Genomic DNA, 24,901 nt, shown 5'->3' with positions numbered 1-24,901 from the left:
CATTTCTCCCCACTCTGTTTAAAGAGAAGAGGGAGGGGATGCACACTAGCCAGAGGCATGTGAGTGAGCCACTGGGCTAATGTAAGTGGCTTGACAAGTTAACTCACAAACCTTAATACATTTTTAAAAAATACAATGTTCAGTTTCATTCTTCACAGATAAGCAAAGGTTCCAATTTTAACATGCTTGCTAGGAGTCCAAGCTCCCTGGTAGGCTTCTCCAGATCCTGCAGTGGCACAGCACTCCAGTACACCATGGCTAAGCTTTCACACATGAGCCACAAGGCTATATCTAATGTTAAATAATCCACCCCAAACTTGTACTGCAGCAAGTGATAGAAGAACTTTACCATTTAGAGATCACTCTAGCCACAGCCAGCCACCAGTCAAATGCACAGATGTTGTTTATTATTTTTTTTAAACGTGAAGGACTTGTGAAATTGGATATCTTGATTTCATACAACAACTGGCACCATGCTTTGTTTCTTACTCTTGAAATTCCCAGTCCCAAAGGCTTCCAAACTTGCACTTGCTTAGGACAGCAAGAACAGGGAGGGGATGCACACAGCGAGTCTATTAGACACCTTGGTGAACCATGTTTCCCCATCCCCTTCCCTCAAATACCAAAATTGTTTGGGTTTCCCATAGCCTATTGTGTTTTATATCACTCTTGGCTAAGTAAACTCAATCCGGAAAAGGAGTTTAAGACAAATCTATGTTTGCTTGTACAGTACGTGAGTAAACAGAGGAAAAGAAGCAGGACAACCAGTGAGTGAGTTCATAGACCATCATTTCCAGGTGTACCTGCCTCACAGTATTCTATTTACATAAATTACAGAAATTTCATATATATTTTTCTCTGAAGCCAATTAGACAAATATCTACCTATATATAATATATAAAAAATACAGAGCTTTGACTCTTCCTTTTGAAGTAAAATGTACATGATCCAACTGTGAGCAGAAAGTAATCCTGAAAACTCAGGCCCTTTGCTACTGGAGTTAACACCGCACACAATGCTCCTGTCAAGTGTAGCTATGCCCTCCTTCCTCCCCACCCCATAAAACAATCCACCCCCACCCCATCCATTCAGAAAAAAATCCAAATCTTAATACATGTTTTCATGAAAAAATTTTCAAGTAAAGATGAAGATGGGTTTCACCATTTCAACAGTTCTGTGACTTCATTCAGTAGCAATGCAAGTGAAGCCCGTGCAACTGCAGCTGTGCTTCCTCTTTTCAAAGACCACCAAAAACATCTCCCCCACCTCTTCACAATTACCATCTTTGGGGTTTTGTTGCTTTTTTTTTTTTAAATACCAACAACAGTTCTTTAAAAAAGAAAAAAATATTTTTAAACAAAGGGAAAAATTCCTCTCCAGGAAAAAAGTCTTCCCACTTCTCCTTTGTCCATTTACAGTATGTTTCAAGGGGAACTTGGCCCATGTCCAATGGTGCAGTCCACTGAAGGAGAGCTGCGAAAAGGTGAGGGGCTAAATGTTGCTCTTGGCAGATTAGAGTCTTTAACAAAGAGTAAGATGTGCAAAAAAAAATTAAATAGATCAACCCTAGCTTCCAGGATTAATGTTGTCAGAGAAGAAAACGCTTAACTTTTGATTTGTGTTTTTCCCCACCCTCCCACTGAAATTTCATTTAAGTACCCGAGGTAACAAGTGACACAATATTTGTGAAAGATCACCACAAATTAAAACAAGAGGTGCAATTTGTTACCTCCGTGTCCTTCCTCCACCTTGGTGCCTGCTTTAGAGACATGTATGCAGCAGCAAAAAAAAAGTGTAAAAAATAAAATCCCCTTCTTTCCATGAGAGTAAAGCATTGCTTCTAGCTGTTCTCGAAGGAGGAACTGTTTCCTAATGGGTGGCGTGGGTGTTTGCGCCTTCCGTTTGTAAGGAGGGGGAAATGGGACTATAACTCTGGCTGCTCCCAGTTGATTTCTGGCAAGTTTGTGGTGTTCTTCCCCATCTGAACACATTATAGCTGGAAGCCTTCCATAGGGGCCTCAGGCTGCTGGAAGATGAATTGCTGCTGGTTCTCGTCTACCTGCGGAGCCAGGTTGGAGTCGTCATCCTCTACTCCAAAGTAGTGCTCAATCAAATCAAAGGCCTTCTGGTAGATTTCCTGGTTCTCATGGCTCTGCAGGAACTCTATTTTATCCAAGCCTTGGGAAAGAAAAAAATGGAATGTGGCAAGACTGATCAGAACATCCATACCATTCCCTGCCTCCATCCAGCCTTCACCCTTTCAACTGTTTGGGGCCACAAGACCACCATTTGTTCAGCTTGCATTTTGCCCAGCGTTAGAATATCTTAAAAAACCCACTAGCTCCATTACTCCAGAAGAGCTTTTGGATTGACTCTCTCCCAGCCCAGTTAAAAAGCTTAGTAAGATGAGGATTTGTTCCTATTTGGAGATACACCACAAATCAGGAGTCTCACTGGCCAGATCATTTACAGAGCACCAACAGTGCATGAGGCACTTCAGACTAAAAAGGAAGACAGGTCCTTGCCCCAAGCAGCTCACATTCTGGTGAGACAGAAGAGGAAGTGGGAAGAGAAGAAGTGAAGTGACAAGACTAGACTGATCTCTCCAGGGTAGGAACTGCGCTTCTCTTGTTTTCTATTAAGTGACTAGCACACCTTTGGGCCGTGTAAAAACTGATTTTTATGCAGGTGTCTTGTTAGTACCTAAAAGAAAATTATGGAATTGTCATTGGTTTTAGAATATCTTTAAAACTTGGGACATCAATGATGCCAATTTGTGAGAGCCCCAACTTTATCTTCAATCACCTCCAGCATCTTGGATGCAAGAGATTTCTGGTCCAAGAAATCCATTTGGCACTTATACCTTCCTTGGTACTCATCCTAGCTACCCGTAATCACAGAATGCAACAAGCCACAGAGTGTGTGCTTATACAGACTAACTACTGGGGTAAATAGCAGTTAATCCAGAACTTCTAGCATCCCATATCTCATACCCATTTGAAGTTCAGAGGAAGTTGACCAACACTTTCAGCAATAGAGCGTAAGCAGCCTCTAACAGTGGTTCTCGAACTCCCCCCCCACGGACCACTTGAAAATTGCGGAGGGTTTTGGCAGACCACTTAATGATCTTTCCAAATGTTGTTTGTACTGTTGGCTAACTATTGTACAGCACTTTGAATAAGAGCGCTATATTGAAAAGCCTTAAACATGTTTTGTTCTACAAATAAAAGCTCACAACTCATATTTTAATATCAGTAGTCTTACCTTTCTAAGGCAATGGGTGTGCCCTCTCCCCTGCCATGGCAGCCCCTGAGCTGAGGCTGGGAAGGGGGGCAGGGGCACACATCTCCCCAGCAGCTGCAGCCCTGGAGCTGGGGAAAGTCTCCTTCTCTGGCCACCACAGCCCTGTATGTCCCAAATTTGCCCTCCCCTCTTCTCACCCCACTGCCCCTTCCCACCTACCCCCTCTTCCCCCGCACCCCAGGCCACCACCTCACTTTACATGTGCATCTTCTCCAGGGTCCAGACACCTAATCAGTGGAACCAGGCTTGCGTGGCTCCATAATAAGGTGGGTGGCCCTTTGTTCTCTTATGTGTGGCTGCCCAGGCACACTTTAGAGGGAATTATCTGCAGACCACCTGAATGGAGCTTGTGGACCATGGTGGTCCACGGACCATAATCTGAGAACCTCTGCTCTAACACATCCTGCATTACTTCCTCCTGGGAACAAGTCACAGCAGCAAGGCCAGTGAGAGCCACTTACCATAGGCTTCCTCAATGAGACTGCAGTAGGGGTTGATGCCTGTGCCACTTTGCTTGGCCTCCTGCTCACCGAGCCGCAGGATATTCTCCAGGCCATTCAGGGCCACTTGAACAATCTTGGAGTCCATGACAGTCAGCAGGTCACACAGAGGTTTGATACAGCCTAGGTTTACCAAGTACCTGAAGAGAAGGCACAGGGAAGATAAACATTCAATTGATCAAGAAGGAAGGTTAAGTAACATTGTGGCATGCATTTAGGTTTAAAGGGACACTGTCAGGTTTAAGGAAATCTGTATTTTAAATACTGCCTCACAGGTAACATCCTTTTCACCATTAGCTCTCGAAGCTGGGTGTTTAAACTAAACACTTTAACCTGTATCTCGAGAGCTAACAACCAGGGTCCTTATTTACAATGTGTTAGCACTCAACTCCCATTGAAGTCAGAATCCAGATCTATTAAGGTGCCTGACTTTATAGGCAGGCAAGTTTTAACATTCTAGTCTGGTTTGTCCAAGCTGCTTGAACGACAAAGTAAACTATGAAACTGGAGTCATCTGTATTGCTTGTTTACAGTCACATGCACTATTTGAAATTCCACCAAAAAACTTCACTGGAATTTAAAAAAAGACAGACATTCCCATGGGTCTAAAATTTTGCGGCATATATCTTTAAATTATTTAGCCTATAATTAGCCAGGTATTTCTACTCTTTGATACGGTGAAAGATGTATACCCAATGTCTGTTTAAATTTAGATTTGCAAAATTATTTGTGCATTTCCTACATAGGCTGCAGAAAAACAAAGTTAACACCACTAACTCACCTGCATAGAGTCCATATTACATTTTTTCCTATGTAAAGCACACAATGCTGGCAAAGTTATAGGGGCACCTTGTAATGCTGCTGCTTCTATTAGATGCACACTTAGAATTTTAAAGACATAGAAATGTACTTTGAATGAAGCAAATCAGAAAGGGTTTTAAACCCAAGTGCAAGTACTGATGGATTAGGAAATTAGAGTGCTTCACTGGGTTCTGAATTGTATCAGAGCCAGAGTGTGAGCATATGCATGTCAGGTACATGATGCAGACCAGATACTTCCAGAAAGACTGCATGGCCAAGATGCTAAAGACTTGTAAGTGCATCCTTTGTGTGGCACAATATTTTTAAATAAATACTGTTTATGCTACATTTGAGGTGTGTTTTAGTTATAAAAGAGTTCCCTAATCTATAGCTCAGATTGTGAACTACGAACAATGACTCTTCTGGTTCTCAGCAGCTACCGTCTTGATGGTGACTACAGAAGCAGCACCAGTAAGTTACCCCTACTTAAATGGCTTTACAGCAAAAGGGTATTCTCTTCACTGAAAGCATTAGAACCTAGGGAAAGCTATAAAGACATGCTGGATCTCTGAATATGTCTTGGAGCTTCTTTCAAGGCCAAGGTAGCCAGAGGAGTCGATGGATGGATGGCCACAAATGCTGATGGCAAACTGATTGTCTAAAGTTGCTATATAGTTTCATGGAGTCCGAGACAAAATACAGACAAAAACAGCTTCCCAACGTACCTGATCTGCTCTGGGGTTCCTCCTGATGTCGCATTCGTGATGGCCCAGGCTGCCTCTTTCCTCGTGCGGAATTCTGCTTTCTGTAAGATTTCTATCAGCACTGGGAAAATGTTTGCATCTATGACTGCCTGAAGGAAGAAGCGAGAGAAGCAGCGTTTAGGCCAAGCGACTCCTAAAAAGCTAGCAGTCTCCGGGAACAGAAACCCTATAACCTTTTCAGTGACCCTCACCTGCTTTTCCTACCAAGTGTAAGATTAAGTTTACTAGCCAAGAACTTAATCTCCTATTATTGCACCAATACCAAAGGAAGTCTTTGGTCACTATGTGCATCTGTTTGGATACAGGCCCTTAGAAAGGATAATTACAATCAAATGCCGTACACCAATTGAAAGGCATTATTCTATGTGTACATCTGAGCTTCGGAACCACAATGAAGAGGCAGATTAATCCCCATCTCCCCAAGTTCACTCAGTGATTAGACATTTCGAGCATGTTTCAGACCAGGCGCCATTTGTGTGCAAAGTTAGCGTCACTGAGATGTCTAATGATCATTGTGGGGGCAGTCAAGTAGAACAATGACACTAATTGTGCCTGCAAATAACCAGAGGAAAAGGGAAGTCCAGGGTGTAAAATGTGGCCTTTAAACACCAACTAAGAATCACATAAGCTTTGTTTTAATGGTGCTCCATGAATTCAAGAGTGTTGCAGGTGGGCCTGGCGAGGCTTCTAGAAACTGTACCTGTATCTGAGCCCTGTTTCCAGCTGTGATGTTAGAAATGGTCCAGCAAGCTTCCTTCCGGATAGACTCTTTGGGGCTGCTTAATAAATGAAGCAGGCAAGGCAGAGCTGAGCAGTTCAGGATCACCTTAAGAGAAGAGTACAGGATAGGATGACACCATTCGCCTTCCTCCACTTTCATATAGTGGATACTTTCAGCACATCTTTACTAGATTCTTATGGGGAAAAACTTCTTCCAACATTTTCCAGAAACTCCTGCCACTGAATGAGGTGTTCCATTAGGCAGCAGCAGGAAGAGAATGCTCTTCCTATCCCAGAGAGCCATGTGTAGGATCAGACATCCCAATTGCGAAGTGTCCTTCCAGGAATGTGCTCTGTGTGGTTCAGGAGGCAGACAGAAGACAAGCCTCCCTCCACTGCATCCTGCTCCTCAAGGAGGTGGCAGCAGAATGAGTTATCCCTAGTTCTTGGATGCTGGAAGTGAGAAATTTCAATGACTGGAGTCCTGAGACTTGTCTCCCTATACAAACATTGGCTATAACGAGATGCTTGTATACACTATATTTTTCACAAGCACCAATACACAGAAGGGACTTTTGTTGTTGTAGCTAAATCCTGAGCCATGCCATCATGGCTCAATTCATCTTATGGGCAACCCTGCAGGTTGAGCCATTCCAGTTTTGATTAAAGGGTGGGTGTTCTAAGCTAGATCTCATCTTTTAGTGGCAAGCCTAGAAATCGGAGTGCAGATCTATCATGAGAGCTTTACCCCCTCCTGTTAGTCATGATCTGGGTTTTTTTTTTTTTTTTTTTTTTTTTTTTTAAATCGGAGACATTTTAAACGCTTCCTCCTGCTCAAACATTGAATTTGAGAAGACCTAGTCACATCCCACTCACCTGGGTCTGGATGTCATCACCTGTCACAATGTTGCCTACAGCTCGCAAAGCTGGAGAAGCTACTTTATAATCATTGTGCCTGCAACAAAGAGGATTGGAAAGAAACATCAGTCCAAGCCCTTTGTAACAGAATCCCTCCACCCTCTTCACCCCCTATTTAGTTAAAATTCCACCATCAGAAGCATCCAGCAAAATGTGTCCAAATCAGAGATGGTCACTGAAAGAGCAAGGTCTGTGTCACCATAAGAACAACCTTTGTCCTCTTACAACCATAAGCTTCATCATGGACCACTTCCTGTCGCCTTCAAATCACTCCTAACTTTAGTCTTTCATGCCCCTCCTCACTGTTGTGGCATCCAATTAACAGTAGCCAGAACACTCCTGAAAATGCATTTATTTTGCAAACCCTCAAGATGCAATGCAAATGAAAGTCATCCGCATTAAACAGATCTAAAATAGAGCAGTGACTCTACAGAGTTCAATGGATAAATATTACAGGAGTGTCAAAAGACAAGTTTATTTGGAATGTGCTGTATTTATTCCGTTATTGATCCTTTTCTTCTAAGATTAGAATCAAGCCAACAAAAGATTACTTTAAGCTTCCATAGAGGAGTTTTAAAGCATTAGAGCAGCACAGAGTGTACTGTCTTAGTCTGGCATCAATACCATAGCCTTTGCCCATTCATGGGTTATACTAATCTCAGGACCAGCATTGTCTTGGTGTATCATGCTCTTCCTAGCATAAGGCACTACAGCTACTCTTCCAGCACTATACAGAGACCTTCCCCCCGTCCGGTAGACCAACACAACCCACATCACATATTCCCACATACCCAAGGATACTAGATAGATAATCCCTCTGACACAAGCAGCCTTACTTTTCTTCCGATTGGGCACTAGTTTGGAAACAGTGCTATGGTGAGCTTTACCTTGATAAGCAAAGGTTAACAAGACAAACCCATATTCACATGGGCTGTTTGGTCCAAGGTCTTTGTCTCTTATGCAGGGCAACACACTTACATTAACAGCTCTACCAGTCGCCGACACACCCCAGAGTCTATTACTGCTTGGATTTTCTCATTGGGGCCATCTGATAGGTAGGAGAGTGCCCAGCAGGCATCTGCCAGCAAGTCGGAGTCACTGCTGAATAATAATCGGGATAATACCGGCAAGCAAGGAGACACCTAAAATAAGAATAACCAACCCCCACCCCAGAGAAAGAGTTTAAAAAAGGTTCCTTGAGAAGAGGCAAGGTAGCTTTGTGCGCAAGCTATGCCAAATGTCAGTGTGTGTGAATGAACTGGATACCATCCTGTGGGTGGGTGGGGTTCTCACCTAGATTTCTAAATCCTCCACGATTAACGGCACCAAAGAACTGGTTCAAGTAACATCAGAAACCAAAGTTTCCATTCATACTTTTGATACGTAGGACCTTACAGATATTGTTCAGGGACCAGTTGTCTGACAAAGTGTTGACAATTGTTGATATAATAGGGGTAGTTTTGGATACACAGGTTCCTACATAGTTCACATAACCTTGTAGCAAAGGAGATTCAAGTTACAACAGGGCCTCTCCAATGGTCACTAACTCAGCATATAAGGGGTCATCCCTCTCCAAAACTAAATATCCAGTTATAAGCTTTTTACCATTCTTTATAAACTGAGCAACAGCTGGACTGTTTGCAGCTTGGATGACAAGCACTCTTCTCATGTAAGAAAGCCACCTCATTCCCTGCCCCTTTGATAATCTTGAACAGCCAGCCACCACCATACTTGGTAACCTATGTAACAGTGCACAGCCTTACACATATTTCTAACTATTCATCACTGCAGCTTCTCCAGCCTTATCAAGGGAGTTGTCAAGTAACAGACCTTAACCACAGTGTTAACCAAAATAGGGAGCAAAGGTCCTCCAGTCCTGCTTAATGTTCACGCTGTTACTGACCATCTTTTGTAGAGGACAGGGGCTCCAAAGGGAAGGGGAGCCGAGAGGAGAAGGCCTTCCATGGGTAATAAGTCAGTCTGCTGTGAAGGATTTCTATATTTTGAAGTTCAGAGTTTGTTCCAATTTGGAAAAAACTCCAAAAAGTTTTGAGTTCTCACTGAAAAGAATGGAGCCCCAGCTCTGGGGCAGCCTGCATGGCCTAGACCAGGGGTGGGCAAACTATGGCCCGTGGGCTGGATTGGACCCCTGAGCCATTTTAATCCGGCCCTCAAGCTCCTGTTGGGGAGTGGGATCTGGGGCTTGCCGTGCTCCAGCCAGGGAGCAGGGTTGGGGGCTGCTCCATGCCGCTCCTATGCATAGCGGCAGCCAGGTGGCTCCGCATGCTGCCCCTGCCCCAAGCACCGCCCCCGCAGCTCCCATTGCCCAGGAACCACAGCCAATCCCAGGAGCTGCAGGGATGGCGCCTGTGGACAGGGCAGAGCATAGCAGAGCCACCCAGCCACACCTCTGCATAGGAGCCAGGGTGGGGGAGAGGGACACGGACATGTCACTGCTTCTAGGAGCCATTTGAGGTAAGCACCACCTGGAGGCCCCCCCCGCCCCCCCCAACACCCCAACCCCAATTTTGTGAGCATTCATGGCCCACCATATAATTTCTATACCCAGATGTGTCCCTTGGTCCAAAAAGTTTGCCCACCCCCTGGTATAGGCCTTGGGGTCTCTGACTCAGAGTCAGTCCAGCAAGTGGACTGCCAAGGAGCCCAAGTATGGAAAGCTATCAGGAAACAGGCAGATTTCAAAAGCTGCCTAGCAGCCCATGTCCCATCAGGCCCCTGCCTTATTCCCAGCAGAATTTCATCCATTCCCCATCAGATGTTTAGACAGAGATCAGCAAACTCCAAGAAATGTTTAGTCTGAATGTCTCTGATGACCTCTAGAGGTAGCAGGCCTCAGGGTCTTGCTGAGGTTCCCTCTCCAGAACAGTTTCTGTTCCCATTAACAGGAAAGGATTCATTCCTCACCTTGTCAAATTCAGGTGGTGGGTTCTTCCCTCTGCACAAGTTTGACAAGGCCCAGACAGCATTTCGAGTCATTGTCAACCTGGTGGACTTGGTGAGGAGCCTAAAAAGAGAAACCAGATATACTCCCAGGTTAAGTCAGTTTGAGTTGCCTGTAAACCAGCATGATTCAATATGAAGGAACGCAATAAGAGTCCAAGAGGTTCGAGACAGCTGCCCCCCCTTGCTAAGCCTAGGTCTGAAAAATTCAGATGATGCTAGTGTATATTTCATGAGCCTCACACATGGATCATGAAGAAAGATGAACTGTGGCTACCCCTAGGGCAGAAACAATGGTTAACAGCACAACTCCGAACAGGAAGTACATACAGTCTTCAACTAAAATTGCAGGGGGGAAATTTAGGTCGGTAGAATGCAATTTCCCATGATTGAATTTGGCTAAGACATCCAGATACGCCCATACTCTTATGAAGAGGTCCATGGGATAATTCAGTGACCACAAATGATCAGGACCTCATTTTTAGATCTCATCTGAAGAGATCAACAGCTTTAGGCCTCCAGAATACTAGTTCAGTACTGACCCAGGAACAGAGCTATTTGCAATACAATCAATGCCACTTCTTGTGTGGGTTTCCCCCCTCCCCGACTACACAACTGTATAGAAATTATGGTGAAAGATTTGATAATGCTTTCGACAGACTGGGATTTCTGCTGGTAGCAACCTCATTGCCAACACTGACAGTATGGAAGATTTATCCTGTGGTAAAGTGCATTTCAGGAGAAAACCAGCTTTCAAATTGCTAAATCATTGACCTTCATAGGGGGCCCAGCAATTCCAGTTGAAATTAGAAGCTTTGTTCTTTAACACTTCATGGTTTATACAGAGCGAGAAGTTCCCACCCAGCTCGTAGGACTCTGCATGAAATAAGATGGGGCAATGTGGTGCTTTCCTCTTGGACCATGACCGGCTCTGTGCACCTGTCACAATCACCACCACAAATAAAACCAATCCCTTAGCTCTTGGACAGCAAAGTCACCAACTTAGCCTCTAGGAGCCTGAAGTCAGCAACTATTATAAGAAGAGTCTGTTGACTTGCTTGCACCATCTGTGGCAAAGCACTTATCTTGCCACTAGAAGAAGCATCAGTTCACCCAGAATAGGATGGGGCAATTTAGACAGTTTTGAGTTTAATATGGCTAGTACTTGAAAGCACTCTATATCTAGGTGAATCTTCCCATCTCCATTTCTAGTGTGCTGAAACAGCTGTCAGGACTCGAGTGTTAAACAAACAAAGGCAGAGGGCACAGTGCAAACACCTTCTTCTCCTCAACCCTGGGAAGACTTCAGACTAACAGGTTCCTGATATTTATACTGTAGCTGTATCTCTTTGGGTTAGGATAATCAGATAACAAGTGTGAAAAATCAGGACAGGGGGTGGGGGATAATAGGAGCCTATGTAAGAAAAAGCCCCAAATATCAGGACTGTCTCTATAAAAAAAATCGGGACATCTGGTCACCCTACTTTGGGTTCTCCACACTTACTGTATATGCACTTCTGAATAGGCCCTGTGACTTCAGAAAGGACTGTCTGGTATACTCTAACAGGGGCTCATGCTGTGCATAGCAAGCGTAAGGGTGTGTGAGAAAGTGAGTTATCTAGCAAGTCCTGACATGTTGTATCGGACACCAGTCTCATCTGATGCCATTTGCAGGCTAAGCTGACTCCCAACTGACACACTCTTGGTGTCCAAGTTGGGTGAACAGACCTATCTAAGAGGATACTCTGCTTTAGTACATTGGGGCTTTAAGAACTGTATTGCCAAGTGTTCATGGCTACTCACAGTAACAAGGGAGGAAGAATAGAGCAGTTAAGAACATAATCTCTACACACAGAGCTGTCTCCAGCGATGTTCCCCAACGCCCAGACAGCCTGGAAGGAAAGAGCAGCAGTTTTAGCATTCACAGTGTCTTGGTATAGAGGAAGAAGGTAGCACTGTCCTAGGAAAATGTTTCTATGACTCCAAGTAACTAGGCCAAACCGACAGAAGCTCCTGCTCTGGAGCCACTTGCCACTTTCATGCATGTTAAACACTTAGTTGAAATCCAGTGTCTATAACCCTCAGCCTATCCCCAGAAACCTGTAATGAACCATACCTGTTCTTGGACATCCTCAAAGTCAGAGTTTAGCAGTTCTATGAAGATAGGAACTGCCCCAGCCTCAATGACTATTTTTGTTTGTTGGGAGGTTCCTGATGCAATATTCGTCAAAGCCCATGCCGCTTCAAACTGAAACAAGCAGATCAGTAATAGGTTACTGAACAGCTGCACAATGGCATAAGCCCAACAACCCTAACCAGAGCAAAACATTAGCTATTGATTTTAGCCTATCCCCCTTTCATCTTGTGCTCTCACGTCTACAGGGGGAATTGTTTTACAAGGCAATAAGTCTTCCTCCACAATCTGGCTGCTCACTGAGCGTGCTAGTTTCTGGCACAACAATGGTAGTTCTAGGAAATCTACAGCTTTTTTAGGAGTGGAGTGGACTTTGGGTTACCCAGGGTAGACCCTGCCCACACCCACCTGAAGCAAAGGGAATATCATTTTATAGGTCTTTGACCCTGAAAAACTGAAGTAGTTGCACACGTGTCTCATCTCTCTGCCAAGACTGCAGTTCTTCTCAGCATGGGATTAACAAGGCTGCAGAGCTCACTCCCACTTTTCAGTGGTCAGGCCAAAAAGCACTACCTCACCACCACCACACCCCAAAGCCTCAGACCATTCCCCACTATGAGGAATGCAGTCTCAAGGTGGCCCAGAAGAGTTCCTGACCAGATCTTTGTATTGGGTGGGAAGTGAAGAGATTGTTCTACTCAAACAGCCAACTCTATCCCATGCCACTCCCCTGGATACCAGCACAGGTTTGGCATTTGTTATTCTGAGCCCCAGGTGAAGCAGAGCTGCATATTTTGCTCTTTATCTCCCTTTGCTGCAAGCTTTCATGAGTGACTTTAATGGCTAAGCTCCCATTAAATTCTCCTTGGAGACTAATCCCTATAAAATGAGACCTCCTGGAGGAAAAGGAAGTAGATGACCATCTTCATAACACCCTCAGTTGGATGTGAGAAAATTTAGTCTCCTCAAAGAAAAGAGGCTCATGCTCTGCAACTTCTAAGACACCACCTTTGCTTGCTCGCTCGCTGCTGAAAGATTCACACTGCTCAGCTCTGAAGTGTCATCTTATTTAAGTGCTTTTTATTCACAATATGAATCCTTCATGGTACTCTCCTTTACCTGTAGTGTGCAATTTTCACTTCTCTTCAGGAATTCAACAAACCTGTCCACCACTCCCTGAGTATTTATCACTTCATCTATTGGAGGATTCGGCTCTAGGAAGAAGGAGGCAGGGTCAAAACTCAGTAGGGGCATTTAAATTTATACAGAGGTCTAGTTCATTGCATTAAATCATCCACTCCAACAATTTTAACTTGTACTTGAGCTGACAAGGCAACTAGCCAGAAGAAGGCTTTTTCCACAGTGCACCCAGCTGTAAGTCACGGGAGCATTTTTTAAATGCTGAAAAGCCAGTAAGATACAACACTAATTGTCAATATAGGTTTGGTATTCCCTCCCCGTCCAGTGTTAATCAGGAACAGACATAGCAATGGGCATAAGTGACATTAGATGGAATTCTTCTGTCCCCAAACCCAAAGTTATTAATTCTCTGTAAAGCACCAAGACTGTGCTAAGTGCTTCAGACAGCTAAGACAGTTACCTATGAGTGCTTATGAGCGAGCTAAGAAAAGGAGCTCTGCTTTTACCTTTGGAGAGCAGTTTCCTGAATTTCTGGGTGGTTGCTAGCTGCAGATCAGGGTCCTCTGAGAAAAGCATCTCTACCATCTCTCTCGTGATCACTCCCTCCTAAGGCGGCAGGAAAAGCAACGTCAGAACCACAACTCCAAAATTATGGTTGCAGACCTCAAAAATCAGAACAACTTAGTACCACCAGAATCCTATGCTCATCCTTTTGATCTGAAGACTAATCTAAGTCAGGACCACACTACCCTTGAAAGTAGAATCCTGGAAGGCTTTTAAAAAACTCATCTGCAATATTCATAGAAGTGATGAGTGCATGGGGTTACGAATGGTAGTGAATTAAGGAGTACTAGGGCATGGTACCTATGCATTTGTAAAGGGTTAAAGTTTGTTGATTTTGTGATCCACAGAATTAAGAGTCTGTGTAAGGGGGGGACTATGTTACTCGAGAAGCCTTACCCCAGCTGTGGCAGTGCTGACATAGGAATCCATGAGGAGGCTATCAAACATGGCAGCATCTTCATTAATAAGTTCCACATTTCTCCTTTTAAATAGCTGAAAAGAGATTACAACCAGAGTGAGTGGTATCTTCACAAGGCAATGCCCGACTTAGAGCCATCACAACTGGGCAGTCTGGTTCCACAAACAAAACACGTGCTAAACCAAGTGCAACTTAATAGGGGAGTGGCAGCTTAACACAGTAGCTTAGCACCTCTGCAGAATAGTTTGACCTATGAATCCTGGTAAGAGTGGACCAAGTTCTACCCTTAGTAGTATCCATGGATTTCCCTGGGGCTGTATGGTGTAGGCAAGTGCAGAACTTGGCCCAATGAGTTTAGAAAAGAAGAGCCAGACTGTGGACCAGGGTTGAGGCACAGGTAGAGCTGGGCGGGAAGCCTGCAGCATTTGCCAGTTCTACATGTGGTTCTAGCTACAGGAACTCTTCACTTAACATTGTCATTATGTTCCTGAAAAATGTGACTTTAAGAGAAACAATGTTCAGTGAATCCAATTTCCCCATAAGAATTAATGAAAGGGGGGTGGGGGGTGTTAGGTTCCAGGGAAATTTTTCTCACCAGACAAAAGACATTATATGTAGTTTGACTCTCAGCTGTGACTAAGTAAGTGAATATCCTCTGGCCCCAGAGCTCTGGTGACAGTGCGGGCCAACACCACCCCCACTCCTAGGCCTGCAGAGTCCTCCCCGAGCAAGCTCTGTGGGTTTGGGCTGGACACGGGAGCCAGGCAGAGCAGGCAAGCGGCAGCACATAGGAAGGGACATTGTGCTGCATCCTTCCCCAGCACCCAATGGGGATGTCTCTGCTGGCCTCGGAGCAGATGATCACACAAATGCCTGCTCCAGTTAGTCAATTAATGTCCCCCCCACCCCACCCCACCAGGGTGCTGGGGAGACCAATCTGCCAGGTTGCATGGTACACTTGGGACACACAACAGACACATTGGGCCTCTAGATCCCTGCAGAGCTGGAGACAGCCACGGGCTTCTTGGGCCACAAGCACTGACTTTTCAAACTGCCGGGGCAGGTGCTTGACCCCCAGCTCTGCCCCAGGCCCCGCCCCCACTCCACCCCTTCCCCTAAGGCCCCGCCCTCAGCTCCATCCCCACTCCGCCTCTTCCCACCCAGTTCCGTCCCCTCCCCGGAGCATGCCGTGTTCTCACTCATCCCTGCTCCCTCCCAACCTCCCTGCATGCCGCAAAACAGCTGATTGCAGCGGGCAGGAGGCACGGAGACGGAGCAGGGAGGCCCTGATCCATGGGGCCCGCTGGCGGACAGGAGGCACTGGGGGGAGGGGGAGTGGAGGGCGTTAGAACATTGCGCAAATTTAAACGTGCATGTTCTCTAATAGAATAGTGACTTAAGGAAACAACTTTAACTGGGGTGACTAAGTGAGGAGTTACTGTATCATTTTCACATACTCCAACTAAAAAAATACCAAGGATAAGGAAAAGCTGCAGCCCATTCATTTACTTGTTCTTCCCACTCAAGAGCAGACAGTGCCATCTTTTAGCTGGCCGTGAAGTCCTTAGTCCCCCCGCCCCCAAGATCTGAGATCTAGGAAGTCTTCCCCTTATCCATGATCCCAGACAGCCAGAGAGAATTCCACTGTGGTATCTGGAACACTGCATTTGCAGCATGTGCAATACCTGTGAAACCCACAGGGAGCAGAGAGTTCTCCAAAGGAGCCACATTCTGAGCAACCGTGTGGGAAAAAACCGCAACATTCCACGTTCATATGTGGAAGCGGCCCGGAGGAGGGGGAAAAAAAGAAAAAGAAAAATGACCCATCAACTCTTCATCAGCTGGCCCCTGGAAGGGGCAACTGTTGGGTAACAGCATTTCTGGTTGAATTAAGCCCCTGAACATCCCCCTCCACACAGGTTACCTGTTGCTCTCGTTTCTGTTTGCGTAGTTGGATCCCTTCCTCTTCCCTTCTCCGACGCATTTCCTCAGGGTTTAGGGCTTTGTTTTTGTAACTCTTCATTCGATAGTTATCCTTATCCTTCGCGGGACTTGCCATGGTTTCTATGAAAGACGAAACCAGAAAAGTAGGATCAGATTTCACTGCAGTCGTACGGTCCTTCTCCCCCAAGGAAAACGGGCACACGTGCCATTGCACAGAATAGTTCAGTTTAACAATCTCTTAAGAACATAAGATGCAGTTTAGATTTCCAACTCAGAAAGTGCATTACTGATCTACAACTAGTGTGTTATTGTTTTATAGTGTGAGAATGTTCTAAGCTAGAAGCTTGACACAAACATATCTACAACTCTGAAAAGCAACCTGGATCTGTACGTCACTGTATGAGGCACACTTCTCCCTGCGTGAGGTTAGTACTCACTGAACTATACCATTGTCCAGCAAGCCTGAAGCTACCTGGATTTTCAATACTTTAGACTGTGCCAAGAGTACCTGCACTGTACTACAATCACAGGTGTAAACAGCACCTTCAAAGAAGATTATTCTTCCTCTCCTCCCCACCCTACATCCTCTACAGCAGGCCAACACGTCAAGAATTTGATGACCAGTAACCACAACACATACTCAGACATTTCAGAGCAGCCTGGTCTGCGCAGAAGGTGTTACACTGAGTTAGGAGTTAAAGAAATTCTATTCTGACCCATTTTACGTTGTAATGTAGGGAGACTTTGCAATTTATGAAGTTCACACTTCCATAAAATTTAACAGCACAATCACAGCTCCAAACCATTCAGAGGTGAACATAAGTAGGTCTGAAGTCTAGACAGCGCATAAAACAGTCCAGCAAAATTCACTTCAAACAAAACTTCAGCCTAATTCCAGGCCCTTTAAAAGAGAAAATATTACAAGCATGCAACACACCATTCAGCTGGGAATGGCATGTAGGCCAGGCTTTTCCTGAGAACTAGACTATTTTGATGGTGTTCAGCTCTCTGAGAAGCACTGCTAATTATTTTGTCATGTTTCAAATCAATATTTTAAACTTTGGTGCCTACACATTCCACTCTAGAGTCACAGAAATAAACATTCTTTTATTTGGCACAGGGAGAGCAATTATTGCTAATTAGTGGAAAAAGGAACTCAGAAGTAAGACTATGTAAATTTCTCAGTGGTATCCAGTTTATGCAAACATAGTACTGCGTCAACAGGGTTAAAAGAGTTTGGTATTCAAGTATAGATTCAGCCAAGCCATGCGTTTAGTGTGTTTCAAATCATACATGAGCAGGTGTCATTCCCAACCCTGTTTTAAGATACAATTTACAGAGTATCAGAGGGGTAGCCATGTTAGTCTGGATCTGTAAAAGCAGCAAAGAGTCGTGTGGCACCTTATAGACTAACAGACGTTTTGGAGCATGAGCTTTCGTGGGTGAATACCCACTTCGTCGGATGCAAGTCTCTATAAGGTGCCACAGGATTCTTTGCTGAATTTACAGAGTGTAGAGTAAAAACATGCATCCCTTCCCAGGAGAACACACACACGATAAAGTTCAGTACAAGTCTCCCTACCCCCAAAAGCTTGGCTGCTCCTAGGATTCCTACCTCAGGACTACTCCATCCACACCCAAGTCTTCTCTAGAGGTTCTCTCTCCTCCTTTATATCCTCATGAGTTAAAGCCATAAGCCTCTGAGTCAGGAGAACCCATTTAAAGTTCTCTAGCAGGACCACACACACACACTTACACTTCTCTGAATTCTCTCTCTCCCTACTGTATTTTCCACTCCATGCATCTGATGAAGTGGGTTTTTGCCCATGAAAGCTTATGCCCAAATAAATGTTAGTCCCTAAGGTGCCACAAGTACTCCTCGTTCCTTGTTGTGAAATGGACAAGCAAGACAACTGAGGGCCAGAGAACAAAAGATGCATGAAGAGATGGAATGACTGGCAGGATGGGTTGCAAGATGGTACAAATTATTTACTTCTAATTCTGCTTAACATCTCAAAGTCCAGAAAAAAGGCAGTTCCTCATTGGTACAAGTTTAGTTAAACTGAAGAATGAAAACCCTTTAAAAAAAAAAGGGGGCTTGCTCTGCCTTGGGTAAGCAGGGACTGCTTACCTTCTCAGAAACAGTAAGTCAAGGACTAAAATGTCTTTTAGTGAGCATTGATCCTGGATCACTGCTTGGAAAAGTTTATACAGCCTGAAAACATTTGTAATAGTTCCAAGCGTTTCTAGACCTGGCAGATCATACAAGAACGATCATACCTCCCTCTTCTAAATGGCAGTGCATTTTCACTTACCAAAGGCCCTGTTTATACTCCAGCTAAGTCAGGGACCCAGGGGTAATCTATTTTTGTGTCCAAATTTCTTGGTCAAAGTTAGTCAAGGTGCAGACTCCAGAGAAAATACAAAATGCAACAGTAGTGATAAAAAATAAATTAAATAAAAAGATTTCACAGTGTGTTCAAAAGCATCTAGTGGTCCAGACTTGGCCTGCAGTCCATCTATTGACTACTCCTGCAGGGAGCCTAACTACAACAGTTACCTCTTCTAACAGGCAAGGCCTAACCAAGTCCCTATGACTTGGACAAAGCCTCGGACTGTCTCGGGGTTTCACTCAGTTAGGGTGATATAGTTCTACACTACTACTCTGTGTCACAGATTCCCCGCCCCCAGGCTACTATAGAGTTGTACTAGGGATGGGGCTTTTGCTCTGCACTTCAAACGAATGTAGTTTAACACTTGGCAAAAAGCCTCATAAAAGACTATAAAAGGGCCTGAAATGAAGGCTGGATATGGTCACTGATTTGGTTTGGGTCTGTCTCATATTTGAAGTTCAGAGGAATAACTGGCAATTTCCCAAGAATATACGGTACTTAATGTAGTAGCAGTTTTCCTTATTCTGAATGTCACCAGTTATGCATAGCTAGCCATTGAAGATGGATTTTCATCACTAAAGATGAAAGTGAAGACCATGTGGAAATTAACTTCTCCCACCTGCCTCCCCCCAGCCCAATTATTATGGTGGGCTTAGAAAGGAGGCAAGAATTAAGTAATAGCAGCTGAATCAGAGGGTAGAGCTGATTGAAACCTATTAAGATGCTTATGCATATTGTACCAAGATGTCAAAATAGGCACATAGAAATACCAAGGTAAGTGGTCAGCACATAAACTAATTGAGATGAAACAATCCAACAGCGCCAGTATTAGTACCACTCCTAGGAGTATGATTACTTATATCTTAACATTAATGGCTCTATTACAGCTGCATAAGGTAAGGTAAACAGTAACTGCAACTAGTTGTGTTCTGTAAGATTACAAAGGCATCCTAAAAAATTCCAGATCAAGACTTCCCCTTCAAAAGGGGATGGCTCAAGCTAAAGGCAGTTTTAACGAACAGGACAAAATAAAACAAAAAGGGAGGAGGAAAATAGTTAAGTGGCTTAGTACGACATACGGGATTACTAGCCTGTTAGTCATATAAATAGCCAAATGACACATGACAGTTCAGCTGCCTGGAAACTTGCACAATCCCAATCTCTGTTCCTGGCTGGGCATGTCTTGGTGTTCTGGACAGCTCTCTTAGGTTCAGGACGCCAGGAAAACAGCACAGTGAGACCAGCACCAGATGGAAGTCTCATCAGTATCCAAGTTCTCAGAATGTGCCAAGTTTGCCATGTACCTCACCCAAAAGAGGCCTTATGGATCTGACCGTACTACAAATGCTGGGCTACTGCTGGAGGCCCTGTAGATTCAGCAAGCCATTCAAGAGGGATTTTCATACTGGCTAAAACAAAGCACAGCAGACTTCAGACATTAATTTACCTGGCACTCGATTTTCCATTACCTCTTGTACACATTCACTAGTTCAGTTGCTTTCATCCGACTCTTTTCCGAGGTGTCTTCTACTTGATCCTCTAGTGAAGTCGTAATGCTGAATTTGTGACATTACATCCCATTTCCACGGCAACAGAGATGTCACAAATTCAGGATTAGGATTTCACTACAAGCTCAGGCAGCAGCAGAAGATGGGCTGTGAAGTACAAGCTCTTCAGCAAATGCAAATATATGGAACAGAGCACCTTGCCAAGGAAAAATGCTTCGTGCACAAGTTGCGTCTTAAGTTTGTTCCAGTGAAAAAGTCCCTATTAACCTAACCTACCTGCAAGTCAAGCTGTGTCAATGTTAACTATTAACCCAAACTTTACCACTGCTCAGATACTTGCAGGACAGCCCCACTGAGTAATGCTATTCACATAGTTTAAAATCTTTAGCTGCTAGGAAGAGCTATCATCTGTTAAAGCTCCAAGTTGGCCTAAAATATTGAAGACAGATGTTTAAATGCCACTCAAACCACACACTTCCACTTGGTATTTTAATGTCCTGAGTCGGTGCTTTAAAATGCTGTATTTCTCACAACCAGAAGGGCTGTAGTTTAAGGTAAACCTGAATATCAGCACTTTTCTTTTAAAAACTGCTCTAGAGTTTTAGATGGTGATCATCTAGAAATTTTGCATTTATATGGCTGCTCTGAATTTGGAGGATCCCAAACCATTTTACAAGATAGATTGTTCTGACTCACTACAAGGGTGCCACCTATCCAGTCACCTTGAGTTCTCCTTAGGAGAGAGTTTCCCCTCTACAAGCAATGACTCAGTCCTACCCATTAAGTCAAGATCTGATGAGATCACTGCCCAAAATCATCAAGTCATGTCTATGCTATGCCAAAAAAAAATGTATTGGGTAGTGAACCAGTCAGGAGCCTGGGATTCCCAGCTTAACTACTGTGCTTGTTTCAAGGAAAGCAAATGCAAAGAGCTAATTAAAAGCAAACTATCCTCCTCATGGAAGACTTCAGAAGAGTAAGTCTCTGCTCTGGAATGCTGCTCAAGCAACATGCTCCGCTCGCCCAATTGCTCCCCAGAGGGCGGAATGGCCTCTACATTTGGTAGCAAACCCTCTGGCCCTTTTGGCAGCAGCACCAGCTGACAAGAGCCATGTCCTGCCCTCCTCCGGCAACATGCTTGTCTTGGGGTTGGAGTAGACTGAGGCTATGGCTACACTTGCACTTCAAAGCGCTGCCGCGGCAGCGCTTTGAAGCGCTAAGTGTAGTCAAAGCGCCAGCACTGGGAGAGAGCTCTCCCAGCGCTGTCCATACTCCACCTCCCTGTGGGGAATAACGTACAGCGCTGGGAGTGCACCACACTGGCGCTTTGCAGCGCCGCAATTTGCAGCGCTGGAGAGGGTGTGTTTTCACACCCTGCTGCAGTGCTGCAAATTTGCAAGTGTAGCCATGGCCTCAAAGGGAAAACATGGACATAAGAGCCTGAATACAGAAGACTCCTGCAAAGGGGACCATGAACATCCTTTTCGCAGGACAGCAAGGCAGCAGCACATCCAGCCTACTGTACTTCATTTCACCAGCTTGTCCTTGGTCCTCACCACTCATCTCATGTTGCCAAGGGCAGCAACACTCTAGTTGTCTGGGGATCTTCTTGCATAACACTGCATTACCCCAGCATGTCGCAGCCTCTCTAGTTCAGTTTTGCCTTTCTGCCTGCCATCAGTAAAAAGGAGAAAATTAAGCCTCACAGCACTCCTGTGAGGCAGGGAGTCAGTGTTTGAAGATCCAAGATCTTTGGATGGCAGGTGTTACGGACTGGTTAAGTATTACCACTTGCCTAATAAATGGCTATGAAGAGTGCACATTACCAGTGTCCTAGCTGCCCTCTTGTGGGCCTAGTTCACGTGCCTCAAGTCATTTTCTCCCTCGTGCTGGTATAATTAGGTTCATAGCATAAATAGTTCTAACAACTGATGTGCAGCCAGTCTTAAGTATAGAGAGATGTACCTCATCAACACACCTAAGCCTCCGACACCCATTATAAAAAACAGCACAGTAACCTACAGACTCCACCCCAGAGGTCCAGCACCACAAGTGATTTTATCCTAATTGACAGGCACTAACGTTCCAGTTAGTTTCATAACTGGAAGACCACTAAGTCATTTGATGGCTGATCACTGACCTGTACAAATGGAGGTGGGAAGTCTCAGCTCAATTAATAGATTATAAAGCCACAAGGGACCATTCTGATCACCTAGTCTGACCTCCTCGACAGCACAGCCCACAGGACTTCCCTGATTTAATTGCTGCTTGAACTAAAGTATATCTAATTCCCAGGTGGCACATGTCCAGACAGGGATGACAGTCACCGGCAAGGCAGCATAGGTGAAGCTTGCACTGCTTCTGCCTAGACAATGCTTGTTCTGTGGCTAAAGAATATCGGTCTGGAGGGCTGTCACTCCAGCACCTCTGAGTGTGCACAACAAAAACCAAATCTGCTAACCTTTAAGAACTCCTGGCTCTTTCACTTTCAGAGGATGAAGCCCATCTGAGAAGCTGCTCCTCAGTCATCACACGAAATATCGCTCACATTCTTCCTTTAAAAGAGGAACATGCAGATGGCTAGTCTAGTTAGTCTCGGTTTAAATCACATCACTCTGGCCAAGTCTGGGACAGATTTCACTTCTTCCTGGATGGAAGTATTCCTCTTTGATAGCATGCTCATTCATAGGCTGGTGCGTTCCATAGTTAAGAAGCTTCTTACTGCAATAAAGTTTATTCACAGCAATTCCATTGACTAGAAGGGCTACTATTTGCCTTTATATAGAGCTCTTTCCTCAAGAACCCCAGAGCTCTGTACCTCCAAATCAAATCCACTATTAGCCCCCAAGATGTCAAATCAAACATATCAAATAAACTGTGCTAAAATGACACATTAAATACATTTACGAAACAGGCTGTGCATATCAATTAGTAAATGTTCTTTCACAGCCTGAATGCATAACAGTAAGCAGCCCTAGCTCAATAGGCCACACCTGTATTTCAGAAAATTAAAAAACTGTATAGAGCATATGGTTCAATATGTACGATGGAGCAAGGCTGTGTGAAGCTTCAATCAAGGAGACCAGGCAGTGGCAGGGATCAGTAGAGACATTCAAAAAATACATTAGATTACTAGTCCTGCACGTAGTCCTTGGGTGGGCTGGAAGGATAGTCGTCCCCAGTCTAGTCCAGTCCGAGTTTGGCAACACGGGAAAGGAGGGGAAGCAACCACTCCCCACCCCAAGGCTAACTGAGGGAATAGTGCTATAATCTCCAGTCAGAAACCAAACTAAATTTCTTGACCAAGATGGTCATGGCTGCAGCACAGCATCTCAAAGGCAAGTTGTATTTGAATTCCAGTGGGAACAGATGAATCCATTAAAAAACCCCGAACAGGTGCAGCAACCGAACAAGGATTCAGATTCAAAGATTGATGAGACTGGATTAACATTAGTGAGGTTACATCTAGGAGAAAAAAAAATCTGGAGACTAGCAGCTCAGTTCACTGAAGACTAAGGGAGAAGTTATAGCACACCTTTCACAGAATGAATGCAAGTACATAATGTATAAAAAGCTTTTCCAAATCAATTCGGAATATGCACTGAAATTGAACAGTGAATAAAGGTTATGCATTTTACAGGACCGTAAGGCATTCAGCTAATCAGAGAGTCAACTGGATGCTCATGCTATTTCTACACTGTATGTCATGTCTTTTCAGAGGATTGTGGCACAAAACACAAGATTAGTGGTTGCTTGGATTACAAGTAAGTGACTTCTTTTCACTCTCTCGCCTTTCCATTCTGGCAACAGAGTAGAGAAAGTGGTTTTAAAATCTTACCTGAGAGCTTTTTGGAGGTGGGGTGTGGGTTTTTACTGTTTAAGGAGTAGTAACAAGTTTACAAATCCTTGCCAGGAAAATATCAGAAACAAAACAATTACAACAACGGTGTAGCTTTTGTTTAGAGAGACATTATACAGTAACAGTCATCAGATCTCTGTTTAACAAGGTGTTACCATATGACAGAGTGAGCATCATTATGACACCTATGACAGGTTTCTAGTGATTTTACTGAGTGACATACAATTATGCATATTTAAGAGACCAGGCATTACTGTCAAATGTTAATACACAAAAATGGACAGGTCTGCCTTTTTTTTTTGGGCAGGTGAATGTATTTTGAGTATTGAATAAATAACCAAATATCTAACTAAGTACGAGTCTTATTTTGCAGGATACATAATTGGTGTTAATTTTTCAATAATGACCTTTTTTAAATAATAATTCCTCTACAGTTGAACTATTTTTCCTCTTCCCAGCGAGAGGCTGGCAGTAGACTAGCAGGAGAGATTATTTTTCATTTCCTTTTGTAAGATCATTTCTGCCAGGAAACCCGTGGAGAATTATCAAAAGATCTGTTAAAATCCTACCTAGGTTTTTAATACCATGCTCAACATCATGGTATCCAACCACCTCACTAAAATGAATAGTGTATCCTAAGCCTAAGTGATGCATGACAAACCATACCCTGTTAGCCAGTGATTATTTCTCATAGCTGGGAACGGAGTAGAAGGATTTAAATAATTTGTTTTACTTTTTTTAAGTCATTGATTTCGGTCCCATTGAGGCTCTGTAAAGCTAATTTAAAAATGTGCTGTTACAATTTTAGAGGAGCAGCTCATCTCTCTTCGCATCCCCCAAAACACCCCAACCCTAATCACACACTAGTGCTAGGGGTAAATAATTTTAACAAATTAAAATTAAGGGAGAATCCCTGAAATTTTTACATAACTTTGGTCTAATGACTGTCCATTCTGACCCCTCCAAAGCAGGCC

The 24,901-nt window shown here is 44.1% G+C and overlaps 1 protein-coding gene across 2 annotated transcripts in view; it reads right to left on the bottom strand.

Annotated features, from left to right (window-relative positions):
* Positions 1-18: 18 nt before the first annotated feature.
* KPNA6 (karyopherin subunit alpha 6) overlaps positions 19-24,901 on the bottom strand; it is a 34,222-nt gene continuing 9,339 nt past the window's right edge. The window contains exons 1-14 of one of the 2 annotated variants that reach the window (XM_044998040.1): positions 22,530-22,595; positions 16,148-16,287; positions 14,202-14,297; positions 13,748-13,847; positions 13,221-13,315; positions 12,084-12,215; positions 11,771-11,859; positions 9,932-10,031; positions 7,985-8,148; positions 6,965-7,043; positions 6,069-6,194; positions 5,330-5,457; positions 3,765-3,943; positions 19-2,178 (exon numbers count right to left, since the gene is read on the bottom strand). In XM_044998040.1, the coding sequence (XP_044853975.1) occupies positions 1,991-2,178; positions 3,765-3,943; positions 5,330-5,457; positions 6,069-6,194; positions 6,965-7,043; positions 7,985-8,148; positions 9,932-10,031; positions 11,771-11,859; positions 12,084-12,215; positions 13,221-13,315; positions 13,748-13,847; positions 14,202-14,297; positions 16,148-16,282 (1,611 nt within the window). In that variant the 5' untranslated portion in view covers positions 16,283-16,287; positions 22,530-22,595 and the 3' untranslated portion in view covers positions 19-1,990. Of the gene's footprint in view, positions 2,179-3,764; positions 3,944-5,329; positions 5,458-6,068; positions 6,195-6,964; positions 7,044-7,984; positions 8,149-9,931; positions 10,032-11,770; positions 11,860-12,083; positions 12,216-13,220; positions 13,316-13,747; positions 13,848-14,201; positions 14,298-16,147; positions 16,288-22,529; positions 22,596-24,901 lie in introns of those variants that run through there. The other variant, XM_044998039.1, reaches the window with a different exon arrangement.

Source organism: Mauremys mutica, chromosome 23 (assembly GCF_020497125.1).
Source record: "Mauremys mutica isolate MM-2020 ecotype Southern chromosome 23, ASM2049712v1, whole genome shotgun sequence".
In the NCBI taxonomy this organism is placed as follows: domain Eukaryota; kingdom Metazoa; phylum Chordata; order Testudines; family Geoemydidae; genus Mauremys; species Mauremys mutica.
This window is presented reverse-complemented; position numbering and strand designations above follow the sequence as displayed.